This window comes from Thermobia domestica, chromosome 15 (genome assembly GCF_964235325.1).
Source record: "Thermobia domestica chromosome 15, izTheDome1.hap1.1, whole genome shotgun sequence".
Taxonomy (NCBI): Eukaryota; Metazoa; Arthropoda; class Insecta; order Zygentoma; family Lepismatidae; genus Thermobia; species Thermobia domestica.
Genome location: NC_137468.1, coordinates 42,399,082 through 42,414,079, shown reverse-complemented (window position 1 = coordinate 42,414,079; position 14,998 = coordinate 42,399,082). Strand labels below are relative to the sequence as shown.

At 36.9% G+C, this 14,998-nt stretch overlaps 1 protein-coding gene across 4 annotated transcripts in view; it reads left to right on the top strand.

Annotated features, from left to right (window-relative positions):
* LOC145671847 (sodium-dependent nutrient amino acid transporter 1-like) overlaps positions 1–14,998 on the top strand; it is a 179,701-nt gene that overhangs the window by 104,286 nt on the left and 60,417 nt on the right. For all 4 annotated transcript variants that reach the window (XM_081741074.1, XM_081741075.1, XM_081741073.1 and 1 more), the window contains 2 exons: positions 463–691; positions 7,108–7,225. In XM_081741074.1, the coding sequence (XP_081597200.1) occupies positions 463–691; positions 7,108–7,225 (347 nt within the window). The remainder of the gene's footprint in view (positions 1–462; positions 692–7,107; positions 7,226–14,998) is intronic.

Genomic DNA, 14,998 nt, shown 5'->3' with positions numbered 1-14,998 from the left:
GGGACCCCAAGCACCAGAGGTGAACGCTCTACCACTGAGCCACCGCGGCCCCCAACCTCCAAATGTGTAAATACTCAAAATCTGCTATATCAGGGGAAGCATTTCACTTTCAACGCTTTCCATATTTTAACATATTATTTACCTAATTGCTTACTTTTCCTATCTTTTCGAAGTTTCATTCATCTGAAATCTTATTTACATATACAAGTGTTTCCTGTACTCTAATGTTTGCAATCAAAAAGTTAATACGTCAGTGTTTTCTCATTGTAGTTAGGTTCTTAGACCATATTGTTCAGAAAATAAAATTGCGATCACCATGTTAACGAGAAGGATGTCACGCCACACTATTTCAGTCTATAAATATCAGCAGTCGTATTATCTTTTTTCAACTATCCTTCTATTTTTCTCTTAAATTGTAGTACGATTATCTGTTTAAATCAACAAAGATTTTTTTTCTTACAGGTTTTGGCTACTGTATGACAATTATGTCTCTTCTACTTTCTGTGATGGGAGGATTAGATATGGGTATATCTCTTTATTACTTTTATATGTCATTTTTCGAAGATTACCCTTGGATGGGATTAACAGGCGCAAACAATGCAGATACATTAATATTCATCCTGCCCTGTTGTGGCTTAACGAAAAATTGTACTATTCAGCAGTCAGCTGTGCCTGGAGATCTGTACTATTTGTAAGCACTGACAATATCATAATTATAGAGTATTCGGATTATGTAAGTGGGATTTATATCATTGTAATGTTAGTAGGTACGTTACTTCCCGAAATAACACTTGATCGAGAGGGGACTTTTGACTTCTGTTTTTAGCAATATAACTAGAGCCAAGCTATTTAACGAAGTCGATCCCTTAACATTTTCACGAATAACGATGGCTATCCATAAGATCGTTAATACAGTCAATCCGTTAACTTCACAAGTAGCGGTGGCTATCCATAAGTTCGTTAATACAGTTAATCCTTTACATTTTCACGGGTAACGGTGGCTATTCATAAGTTCGTTAATACAGTTAATCCTTTACACCTTTACGGGTAACGGTGGCTATTCATAAGTTCGTTAATATAATCAAATCGCTAACATCATCACGGGTAACGGTAGCTATCCATATGTCACTTTCTACTATTGAGACAAGAATAGTTATACCTCACGCAGTTAGATGGTAGAAACATCCTCCAACAGTTCACATCCACCGGACGAAATTAAAACTTCTAGAAAGCGTAATCGAAAATGAGAATGAATTGAAATCTTACAGTTTAACGATTTTACCCTTAATAGTGCAGTCAAATTACATAAAAAACGGGCCAAACCTAGATATTTAGAATGAAAAGATGGTACCTTCTGGAATTTGTTCGTTATCTCTTCCTCATTAACCTTCAGAAAATTCAAAAAATCTAGTTGCGGGTTTTCCGCTATTTTGAATAAATAATCTGCCATCTTACATTTCTCACATGCACTTAGCTTATGCTACATATCTTCTAAACTAATTAACGTAGAAGGATCATTCTTCCTTTATTATACTTTAAATATTATAGGCAATGTAACAAATTATTATCACTTTTCTCCGAGTAACCATTTTTGCATAGATAAAGTGAAAAATTGGGATCTGTATTAGGGGACATATTCTTTTCATTGCCTAATACAAGTTAAGAGAGTAGAAATATGAAAAAAGTGTTCGAATAAAAATTGTTGGAAATTTCATAAGCTTTAAAACGATGTATATATTGTCACTATATACAATATCAGAGATGCGCAATGAAGCTTCAAACGTCATCGGACTGCGCACAATTTCCGTAGAAACATAGGAATGAATCATTTAACATGAAGAAAAAGATATTTAGTGATTTGAAACGGATTTTCATTGCAAATTTCGGTAAATATCAACAGGTTTTTAGGTCCGGCTAGCTTAATAAATAGTTCGTAAACAGTGGCGTCGACAGGGGTGCGCAAGAACTCTGAAAGTAGACTTTCGCACTATCTTTCTGTATGTATGCGTATGTGTCCATGGAAATTAGTTTGATATAAACGTTTTAAAAAGAAGCTGAAATCTATTGAAATATGTTTTACTGATGTTGTTATGCCGCAAAAAAATCCAGTTGCGGGTTTTCCACCTTTTTGAATAAATAGCCCTAGTCCATTGCACTTACCTCAAAAATCGATCAAACTTAAAGATTTCTTTTAAAAAAAATTGAACCTGTTAGAATATGTTATATATATTGATATTATATTAAAACAGTCCCAAAACTCTAGTTGTTGGCTTTCCATAATTTTTGCGGCCTATTATATGAGCAATATGTGAGGCTTATAACAAAACACTATATTAAATAGTGTATTGTGTTTGATGGTTATGATAAATGAACCTAGTGTAAAAGGTATAAAACACTGGACATGAGCAAAGAAACCATTGATACGCGTAATCGTTGAGGATAACATCCACGTTGTTCGTTTATCTTAAGAGGAATTTCTTTCTAACACAAAGAACAAATCCAAATTGATATCACTTCTGACGCAATATCTCGAGAAATCTGGTTGTACCGTACATCAATCACCTGGAGATGCAGACACATTAGTTGTGTTAATCGCAACAAATCTTGCAAAATCTGGCTCGTCAGTAATAGTGGGAGAAGATTCATATATTTTGATTTTGAAGGTAACACTCGCGACAACTAAGACTTACATATCTATTCCTGGCTCGAAGCCACCACATAAGACATACAGCAGTACCAAACTTCAGAGAGCATTGGGAGATATGGTGGACTGCGTTTTATTTCTGCATGCCTTCACTGGTTGTAATACAACTACTGCTCCCCACAGTAAAGGGAAGAAAGTTGCTTAGAAAATACTGGAAGGGGGGGGGGGAATACTGAAGAACTACGTCGAGAAATGGATGTTTTCAACAACCCAACAACATTTGATGTTGATTTAGCAGCTGCTGGAGAAAAAATGTTCTTAGCGTTATTATGGATGTGCAGAGAAAGAAAATCTCGATTGTACAAGATTCTGCATGTGCAAAAAGATTGTATCCAAACAGCGCATTAGTGACACTTTCAACTTAGTAGTACTATCTCCAATAACAGCTGCTGCAAATCAGCATGGTCTCCATGTGTTCTATCAAGTTCATCAGTTTAAAAATGAAGAGATGACTGCAACTGAATGGGGTTGGAGAATTTGTGGTGATTGCCTTCTTTCTAAAACAACAGTTGAACAACCTGTTCCAGATTTTTTAAAGTTTATAGCATGCAACTGCCAGGCGAATTGCGGAAACAATTGTAGGTATAAAAGGATATAGCTAGATTGTATATCATTTTGTGGGCAGAGTAGTGGACACGGATGTGGTAATAGCACTACTTTTATTGGTCACCAAAACCAACTTCTTTGAGAGGGAAGTAAACGAGAATTGTGGACATTCAATTGCAAAACGCCACCGAGAAAAGTAAGTCTTAAAGTACACAGGTATATTTAGGACTTTTGTTTAAGTTCATTTATCATCGCAAGGCTTTTTACAGTGCCATATACACTGGTCAGCAGTTGAATTAAGAGACAGCAGGACAGTTGCAGAAACCGCCCTGCAGATGCACCACCAGTGCATGTGAATGAAATGCATCGCGAGGGTACTGCTGAAGTGTACTTCATCTCTCGGTATCCGTGTCAGTGCAGTCTGTGATGGGCAAGACGAAGGGGACCTGACTGCATTTGACCGTGCTCAAATCGTAGGGTCCAGACGACTGGGTGGTTCGATTTCGGAAGTGGCTGCGGCACTCGGATATTAAAAGACAACTGTGTCAAGAGTGTATCGTAAGTATCTGGCTTCCGGTAAAACCACACTCACACGGGCAAACTGCCGTGGTCAGGGGCGTGTCGACGACAGGGGTAGACGCCGAGCGGCCCGCATCGTAACAGCCGATAGACGGGTCACAGTGCGTCAAATCTCGGAGAGGTTCAATGCAAGACAATAACGCCGTGTCAGCAGCCACACAATTCGCAACCATCTGCTCGCCATGGGGTACCGAAGCCATCGACCCACGCGAGTATCCCTTCCAACAGCACAACACAGGAAACAACGTCTAGCATGGGAAAAGGAACACTGCCTCTGGACCGTAGAAACCTGGGAAAAGGTTGCTTGGGCAGTTTCACATTGGTACATGCCGATGAACCGGTAAGGGTGCGTCTACAACCACAAGAGGAAATGGATCCATCGTGACATCAGGGAACTGTGCAGGCCGGTGGCGGCGCTATTCTCATCTGGAGCATGTTTACGTGGACTGAAATGGGTCCCCTAATATGTGTAACACAATCCCCCACCGATTAACACTACTGCGATATTCTGAACGACCATGTCATGTCATTTGCTCGCCTGCTACATCCAGGTGGTGACCTTATCTTACAGCAGGATAGTGCACCGGCCCATCGCTTAGGATGGAAGCAAACTGGTTTGATGAGCACTCCTCTGATCTGGCAATACGGTCATCGGATCTCAATCCCATCTAACAGAACTGGGACGCCATGGAACGACTTCTTCGGCTGTCGATCCTATTCCAGCTAACCTGCAAGCTCTGTAGGAGACTTTGCAACAGATATAGATTAAGATTCCGAACAACACTTCAGGCGCCTTGTGGAGTCCATGCCACGGCGGGTAGCCTCCGTTATCAAAGTGAAAAGTGGTGTTACACTAGCTGTTTAATAGATGCGCAGAAGAATCTAAGCATAATAATTATAGAAACTAGTACGTTTAGTGAAATAGTGAAAATCATGAAACAGGATATGATGGTATTTACTGTAAATCGGATACAAAATGCATCTCAAATATATATCGGATACAAAATGCATATATTTTCCTTCATTTTTAATAATTCATACCTTGTTTAAATTGCCATTTTTATTTTTTCCTAAATTTACATTTTCAAGCACAAATAAATAATATTTTAAGTACATTGAACTTTTCGTAACGTCAACGCGGAGAAAGTGTTCACTTATTATATAACCTATAATATTAGAAGTGTAATATAGAAAGAATGATACCTTTACGTTTATTGGCTTAGGAGCCAAAAGGCAAAAACTACGTGCTGGGGAAAATTTCAAGATAGCGCACTGCATATTTAAAATGGCTGGAAACCAGCTACTAGCGTTTTGGGACTGTTTTAGTATAATATCAATACATATAACATATAGGTTCAATTTTTTTAAAGGGAATCTCTAAGTTTGATCGATTTTTGACGTAATTGCAATGGACTAGGGCTATTTATTCAAAAAGGTGGAAAACCCGCAACTGGATTTTTTGCAGGATAAAAACATCAGTAAAACAAATTTCAATAGATTTCAGCTTCTTTTTAAAACGTTTATATCAAACTAATTTCCATGGACACATAGGCCTACAGACAGAAAGATAATGCGAAAGTCTACTTTCAGAGTTCTTGCGCACCCCTGTCGACGCCATTGTTTACGAACTATTTATTAAACTAGCCGGACTTAAAAACCTGTTGATATTTACCGAAAATTGCAATGAAAATCTGTTTCAAATCACTATATCTTTTTCTTCATGTTATATGATTCATTCCTATGTTTCTGCGGAAATTGAGCGCAGTCCGATGACGTTTGAAGCTTCATTGCGCATCTATGATATTGTATATAGTGGTAATATATACATCGTTTTAAAGCTTATAAAATTTCCATCAACTTTTATCAAGCATTTTTTTTACATATATTTCTATTCTGTTAAGTTGTATTAGGCAATGAAAAGAATATGTCCCCTAATACAGATCCCAATTTTACACTTTATCCTAAAGTCATGCAAAAATGGTTACTCGGAGAAAACTGATAATAACTTGTTACATTGCCTATAATATTAGAAGTATAATAATGAAAGAGTGATCCTTCTACGTTAATTAGTTTAGAAGTTATGTGGCATAAACTAAGTGCATTTGAGAAATCCAAGATGGCAGACTATTTATTCAAAATGGCGGAAAACCCGCAACTGGATTTTTTTGGGATTCTCTTGAGGTTAAGGAGGAAGAGATAACGAACAAATTCCAGAAGGTCTCATCTTTTTATTCTAAATGTCTACCCCAAACCTTACTTTGACGGCACTATAAGGCTAAGAAAGACGGATGATTGAAGAAAGTAAATGATGATGGAAAAATCGGTGAAGTGTTAATGTGGGAGGAAACAGAAGTACCGCCTTGAAAAACTTACGGACACGATGTTGTTCACCACAAACTTAATTTGCCGGGAATGGAAGACTCCATATATCAGAGGTAAGTGCTCTACAACTGTGCCACAGCGCTTCGAAGAAAGAGTGATCCAGTTTACTGTTTTTACAAGTTTATTTTTATATAGAGTGAGCCCAAAGTCGTGCAAAATGATTGGAACATCAACAGAAGATGAACTAATAAGTTTGCTGTTCATATGCGAAGCTTATCCACTATTGAAGTCCCTTTCCAAGAAATTTCAAGTCTATGCGTCTGTTAATTTGAGATCAACAAAATTTAAATTCTCTATAAATTAAGTAAACCATAGTTTGCCGTTTTATGCAGTGTAAAGCAGGATTGAAGCCCATTTTATCCAGTGTATATTTAAGCGTCAAAGGGGTGGGGGGCTATAGCCCCCTTGTATCCGCCTCTGTATATATATATGTATTACAATTTTAAAGGAACGATTAGAAGAGTAATACTTACTGTAGTGGGCACAAAGTATACCCCGTTGCTAGTGCGAGGGTTAATTTTAGGACCACCCTATATGTTGTTATCTATGCTATTGATAGTATCATTATGAAGAATTAAATGAGAGAATATTTCATGATCACTTTCACCTCAACAAGAGGCATGGTTGTCGTACAGAATGAATTTTTAAGTTAACAAAAAATATTTTTTTATCCATTTTCTCAAAAACTACTCATGAATATTTACACTCACTCAGATCATTTTTGTTCAGCTCAGCAAGACCTATCAATTGATGTGCGGTAACAATATTGTAGAGTTTACATTTCCTTTCTCTATGAAAATGATATAATTCAACCAAATAACGCATTGTTTATTAAGAGATTGTCATAATATCTTATTCAAATACATTGATCATTTGTTTGTCTGATTATGTTACAGCAATCAGATTGTAAATGGTGGAAGCACAAGGGAGAAGAACAACATCGTCTATTGCATGATATTCTTTTGGTTCACGGTCTTTCTGCTGGTTGTAGTAAAATCCAGGCGTTGGAACATAGTATGACTTCATTATACAAATCTAGGTTCTAGTTGGAAAAAAGTTCTAAGTTTTATTCACAAGTATTATATCTATCACTATTAGAAGTATTTTTATCATTGTAAGGAGTATTGTGTAACTGTTAAGTGTATTGTGTAACTGTCAGGTGTATTGTGTTAACTCTTAGCCGTATTATGTAACTGTTAGCAGTATTAAGTAACTATTATGGGTATCCTTTAACTTTTAGGAGTATTGTGTAACTGTTAGTAGTATTGTGTAACCGTTAAGAGTATTGTGTTAACTGTTAGGAGTATTATGTAACTGTTAGGAGTATTATGTAACTGTTAGGAGTATTGTTTTAACTGTTGGGAGTATTGAGTAACTGTCAGGAGTATTATGTAAGTGTTTGGAGTATTGTATAACTGTTAGAAGTATTATAGAAACGTTAGGAGTATTGGGTAACTGTTAGGAGTATTGTGTTAACTCTTGGCAGTATTATGTAACTAATATGTGTACTAGCTGAACCTGCGCTCTCTACACGGCGCATCATTCACATATGAGCATGAATCTCCTTGTCATTCCTCACAACATTTGTACATGTCCCTTTATAGATACAATCGAAAGACGTCTTCTTAAAAATCAGCAAGGAGTACCGTAAAGGGGAGATTTTTTCGATTATTTTTTCAAGATCTCACACCGTTTGCAAGATTTGAGCCTACTTCCAGTTGGAGTTTCTAATTCATGTATGATCAGTGTTTTCTTTCTTCCTGCATACAGTATGTAATAAGCAAACACATTACACACACAATTAATTATAATGTCAGTGATATATGGTGTCCATTGGGCAAAACCTCCAAACAATAAAGATTCATCTTACAAGGAGAAAGCAGACTTTGGTAAATGAACTTCGGGGCCATTTTTTGCAAAGTGATAGTGCACATTTAAAGTGTTCATATTACAAACTGGGAGAGCGCAATTGCCTAATATGCGTCATTGTCTAATGTTCTTGACGCTTCGTGTCTACATCTGTTGACAGTGTGTGTATTACAAGCACTGGTGCAAATGGCACGGGGGGTTGAGGGGTACATGTCCCCTCCAACCTTGAAACTGAGCGACAGTTCTCCTAATAATCCGTTTTGAAATGTGAATTTTGAGGAGAATTGTGATGATTTGTCTCCGATTACCAGAAAGGAAAACAAGATGAAATTAATAGCCCCCCAGAATAAGCCTGAAAATGCCCGCCTCCCAATCTTGAAGACAACTCTGCTCCCATGATCCTCCATAGTACTGTTTTTCAACTTCATAAATATTTTGAACATCGCTTTAAAAAAATATGAGAACGGTCTTACCAGTTCTCCCCCCAATGTCGGAAACAGATTTTCGCCGCTTATTGCAAGGGGAATAAGGGGGGAAATCTCCTTTGGTTATAGTAACATCCAGTATTACCAAAGGGGATTTCCTTCTCATCACTCTTGTAATTCTCACACTGTCAACAGATGTAGACACGAAGCGTCAAGGACATTTTTACACAACCACTGTGGTGACCATAATATAACTCGTGATATCAATATATTTACGAAATAGATTACATTTCGTTGCTAGTTAATTGGAACATTGAAAGATTTTACAACTAATTTGAATATTTTTATTCTTTTAATTAATGATAAACATATGATGAATTAACATTTTACTTGTAGCTACAAGTGGCTACTTTATTGATTCAAGCAAAAAACGAAAAAGTTGACTCCAGCGGGAATCGAAGCCGGAACCCTTGGCACGTGAGGCACAGATGCTACTGATTCCACCAGCCACCACACTGTCACTTGGTAAAGTTGCGCAACGTACGACGTATGGGACGAGTCGAAAACTTCAAGACACTTTTTCTCTGCTATATTAGGCCATTGCGCTCTCCCAATTTGTAATATGAACACTTTAAATGTGCACTATCACCTTGAAAAAAATGACCCCGAAGTTTAATAATCAAATTATGCTTTCTCCTTGTTAGACTGCAGGTATGGTAATTCTTAGTTTTTCATGATTTTTTGGGCATGAAACGAACTCCTGAGATACAGACTACTCCCGTATACAATTATGTAATGTTGGAAGTATAACTTATGATGCTTTACTTTTTTTTTAAAATTTCAACACTTCCAGTGTAAACCTAAAAAATATAATAAAGAAGTAACGGCGATATTTTTTAAAATATTCAATTAGAACTGGATAATCTACACAAAATTTGAAATCGATCAGTGAAAACGGCGCATGTGATTTCTAGCGCTTGTGATTTTCGAGATATTGTCGAAAGGATTGGAGACAAATATACAAACTTTCCTTTGGAGACAAACATATAAACCTAGCATTTTAATATATAGATTGTTTAACTCTCAGGAGTATTGTGTATCTGTTAGGTGTATTATGTAGCTGTTAGTAGTATTGTGTGACTGTTAGGAGTATTGTGTTAACTGTTAGGAGTATTATGTAGCTGTTAGGAGTATTATGTAACTTAGGAGTATTGTGTAGCTGTTAGGAGGCGTTTCTCAGACTTTTTGTCAGTGTGGCGAGTACATAATGTTTTGAGACGGCATTAGGATAACTATAATTTTAAGTAGAACACTTTAAATAGAACAAAACAAAAAAGGTCTATTTTGAAACAAATTAAAATTTTAGAGCAAAATGGTACTAAAAATAAAAATGTGAAACAAAACCATGTTTATTGAGTACAGTGAAACCTCCCTTAACGGGGACACCTCTATAATAAGGACAGAATTTTTTGTCCCAGCAAAAATATATGTTCTCTTACGGAACAAAACCCTATTTTTTACGGACACTCTCAGATACGGACGCGGACAGTCCTTGTTTCCTCCAAACGTTTCAATAACCTCTTCATAACGAACAGAAACCATTCTCGTTTCTGCGATATATTACAGTAGACAGAAAGGTCTTTTCCCACAAGTGTATCTATCATGAGTCTAGACCTGGTGAACCATCAAAAAGAACAGCTTCAAGATGAACTTAAAATTCTTCTATCTTTCTGCCCGCAATAAACTGCTTCCTGGGTTAAATCATAAAAACCCTTCAATAAACAATAACACTCATGCAGGGCCAGTTATATGGCCAAGAATTCTATGCGAAAGATCTTCCCTTCCCTTACATATTTAGTCCTTTTTCCTCTGGCTCTTGCATCTTTGCCGACAATTCATAGATAACAAAACACTATTTGTTTCTCAATAATATTTTCAACAAGCAATGTTTCCTTTTTTTTTTTTTTTTTTTTTTTTTGGAGAAACAACATTTTTCTTTGTCTGGGTTGGAGTTTTTCCGGCTTCCTTTTTCACACTCTCAAAGAGGATATTCTTTGTAATTGGGGCTGATCAATAAACATATGTACTTCCTATAGCTTGACTTTTCATCATTCCGCCAACGAAGATACCGTGCCAGTATACAAACACACACATGTTTCTACCGCAACCGTACTAATAAGGGTTCTCAGAGGACACTTGCTAATGAGTTTTATTACCCTTGTAGCGGAAAAAGCATGCCTTTTTCGCTAAACAAGAGTTTAGCCGGTTGCAGTATACGAATATATTAACACATCCCCCAGCAATAATATTATTTAATAGAAATGAATTTCTCCTTCGTCCCTCCTAGTAATTCAAGTACGTACTAAATAGAGTATTTTCATATTGAATTTTACGTATTTACGCTCATACAAAATGTATTTACTGTATATTACTACATACAATTAACGTTGTGAGAAATTAAATTTATGTAACCTCTCTCTAACGGACACCTCTCAGTAACGGATAAAAATTCATGTTCCATTAGTGTCCGTTATTCAGAGGTTTCACTGTATTTGTAAACGTAATTAAGTACGATCGCATACAATAATGAACATATGATTACATTACAATGAAAATTAATTATAGTAATGACAAAAATATCTTATGAAATGCTGTCATTAGCTCATTTATTATTGAAAGTGAGTTAAATGTTGGTTACGCTAATTCAATGGTTTGAATCTCTCATTCCTCACGCCCTCTCTGCTTGCTGCTCATTTACCTGACCCCTATTGCCACTTCAGATGCAGCATTCTCAATTCTGCAGATCAGAATTCCCAAGTCTTCGTATCAGAATTCTCAGATCTACAATAATAATAATAATTTTCCTTAATTATAGTTTTCCAGCAAAGCCTCTGCGCACCATTTTGGAGAAGTATGTGTTTTAATTTTGTTTCTAATTGCACGATGGTTCTTATTCAATAGTTATTTTGGTGTGTACCGTATTTATTTTAACAGATCTTTGCTAGAGCATTCGTATATCGTAAGTGAAAACATATTTCAGCGTTTTCGAAAATTTGCTCATAAAGGAAAAACTGGTAGTGATTCAGTAACATCTAAAAATGCCCTTTCTTTATTGAGAAAGTGTCCATTTTAAGTATTTCCATTAATGTGGGATGTGAAAATCAATATATAAACTCTTAAATGAAAATTAAATACGTATTTCAGCGTCTGCGAAAATTTCACTTTGGAAAAGGGTAAAGGGCCGATTTCTATAATATTATTAAGATTTCCCATTATTTATTCAGAAAATTCTTAATGCAAGAGTTAACTTGAGTTGGAGATGCGGAACTCCTTATATAAATTCCTAATTAAAAATAAAAGAAACACGTATTTCAACGGTGGAAGGATGATTCAAATGTTTTACTCAAAATACAGTATCATATAGATCAATAAAGTTAGGAAGATGAAACTCGGCCCTTCATTAAAAATAAGCGGATGCACATTCCAGTGTTTTTAGAAAATTCCTTCTTAAGAGGAAAGATACATTTTTTATTATTTTTTCCTTCGTATTGAACCAATGTTATCTGTTATTTGTGATCACATCACGGGAAAATGGCTAAAAGCTTTCAAATTAATTTAGGAACATATTTAGGATCTATCTCGAGCTAGGTTTCAATCACTAGTATGATTAAAAGGCGTTAAGTTGATTTTGAGATTAACTCCTCTTTCAGGAGCAAAGCTATATGAGACATGGACGGAATCGTGGAATCCGAACCACATGAGCTTCCACCGGGAATCGAAAAATGAAATGAAATTTTTGAGTTTTACGTCCCACGGTTATGCCGGTTAGGCTAAAGGAGACGGTGATTATGAGAAATGAATGAAATAATGGAATGAAGAAAGTGGGAGAAAACGAGAGAACCCCGAGAAAACCCGCGCACACGGTGTTTGTCCACCACAAAGTTCACTTGGCGGGAGCATGGTTTGAACCCGGGACCCTATGCACCAGAGGTGAACGCTCTACCACTTTTCTTTTCTTTTTTTTTTTTTATTTGCCATTTGCAGAAGTTACATGAAGCTAAAACAGCTTAGGACAGATATTCAGCACAGAGTATACGTAAATAATTTGAAAAATATTTGTGAGCTACATTTACAGAAAATTGTTTACAAGCAGTTTTAAGAAACATCACATATGCATATTCATTTCCATACGGATATGTGTCCATAAGATAAAAAATCGTTTGACCAATTAACCATGTGACGCTATTGTTTTTCGTGATTGGAAAAAACTTATAGTCTGGGAACAAAGCATAATTATGATCAAACTTATGTGCAGGTTCTCGGCAAATCACACTTAACAGGCGTTGTAATTTAGCCCAGATAGAAGAAGAGTGAAGACACAACGTCAGTCTGTGTTCTAGCGTGTCTTCCTGATTACAGTGTTGACACATATCCGTAGGGAGTACACTAATACGTTTTAACTTAACATGAGTAGGTACGAGCTCATTTACTATCGTATACCAGACACTCACGACCGCTGATGTCAACGTGGTGTTATGAATATTGAACCAAATTCTGGACCAACTTTTTGTTGGAAATTTCATTTGGATATGCGGAACGATATTATTGCAAAGAGGTGCGTGGAAGTGTGTGGATAGAAAGCGGATATGGGAGTAGTTTGTAGGATCAGAGATAGGAACATAGGACCAACCTTGCACGCAGTGTTGAATATACACCGGGGCCTGTTTGAGTGACATCATATTAGGAGGATTAGGTGCAGGAAGGGAAGAGATCCAACAAGAAATCCATTGGTGGGTGATTTGGTCAGTAACTTGAAATTGTTTATAATTATTAGCTAGAAAGAATGCAGTACATTTCGCTCTGACTGATATTAGGTTCAAGCCCCCATGGTCAAGGGGTAGGGTAACAGTGTCACTCTTGACACGAAAATAATGCCCTGCCCACAGAAACCAACCAATCAGGGAATTTATTTTACGAACATACAAATCACTAATGGGATATATATGAGCGGAGTACCACAATTTAGCACATAAATAACTATTGATGTACCAAATACGTTGAATTAGGTTTAAGTTGCGCAATTTGTGATTTAGACTGAGCATTCGTAATTTTTGAATGAGAGGATCCCAAATATGTTCATACTGTAAACTGTCTGAATTAAAAAACGTTATGCCCAGGATTTTCACTTTCGTAACCAGTTCAATGTTGGCAAATGGTAGGGGTATGCCGTCCAGAGTCCAAGAATGAAAGGGCAACACTTTCGTTTTTTGTAAATTAAGCAGTTCGCCACTAAGAGCACTAAATTGTTGTAATTGGTCAATAATATAGTGAAATTGTTGTAGAGTGGTACAGCTAAGGCTAACATCATCTGCGAAGGCAGTAACCGATATATTTTGCAGGTCATTCAGATCAGGTTGTATATAGGCAGCTAACTTATATAATAAAGGTTCTAGTGCGAGGCCAAACAAAAACATGGAAATTGGGCAACCCTGACGTACTCCTTTCTGTAATGGAATGGGAGCAGTAGAAAAACCATTTATTTGAAGCTTAGCCGTGGCTGTGCTGTAAATGTGAGTGAGAAAGTTAAGGAAAACTTCCGGAAAATTATACGCTCGGAGCACAGCAAACAGAAAGGCATGAGATAATCGATCAAATGCATTTTGAAAATCAAGGGATATCAGGCAAGCCGGTTTTCTATTAAACGTAAAATAACCTACAACATCCCGAATCTTGGTCAGCGCATAATAAACATTCTTATGTGGGTTGAGAGCAGCCTGAAATGGACTAATTTTGTCTTGAAATATTGATTTGAGGCGTCGCACTAGAACTTTACTAAACAATTTGAGATCGGTGTTGAGCAAGGTGATTGGCCTATATTGTGTGACAGTGTTGGCATCAGAAGACTTAGGAATAAAGATCACATGACCATCATTTTGAAGGAAGTGCGGAGTAGCATAGAGTTCATTATATAATGTTACCATATCCACGCCTATGATATCCCAATACTGTTGATAGAGTGCATACGGCAAACCGTCACTCCCGGGACATGAGGTAGGATTACATTGCTTAAGCGTGTGAAGTATTTCCGCTTCTGTTAGTGGTGCAGTTAATGTCTGATTATCAGCCGCTGATAATTGTGGGAGCAACAAATTTAAATAATCGTGATACCCTTGGGGAGGGTCCGTAGTGGCAGTATATAACGTTGTATAATGGTCAAAGAAAACTTTTTGAATGTCAGGGAGGGCCGTAAGTTTGGTATTATTATGATTCAGGGTGTCAATCACCTTCCCAACACGACGTTTATGTTTCGCCATATAGTGATAAAATGTAATGTGTTCATCGGGCAGACAGTCTCCGTCTGGCAGGGTATGAACATATTTGCGTACATCATTAGCATGAAGTTGTTTTATCCATGCCTTCGTTTTGTGAATTGCAATCATATTTTGCGGAGAGCTGGGCAGGATCCAAAGTTCATGCAGCGCTCTGTAAAGAT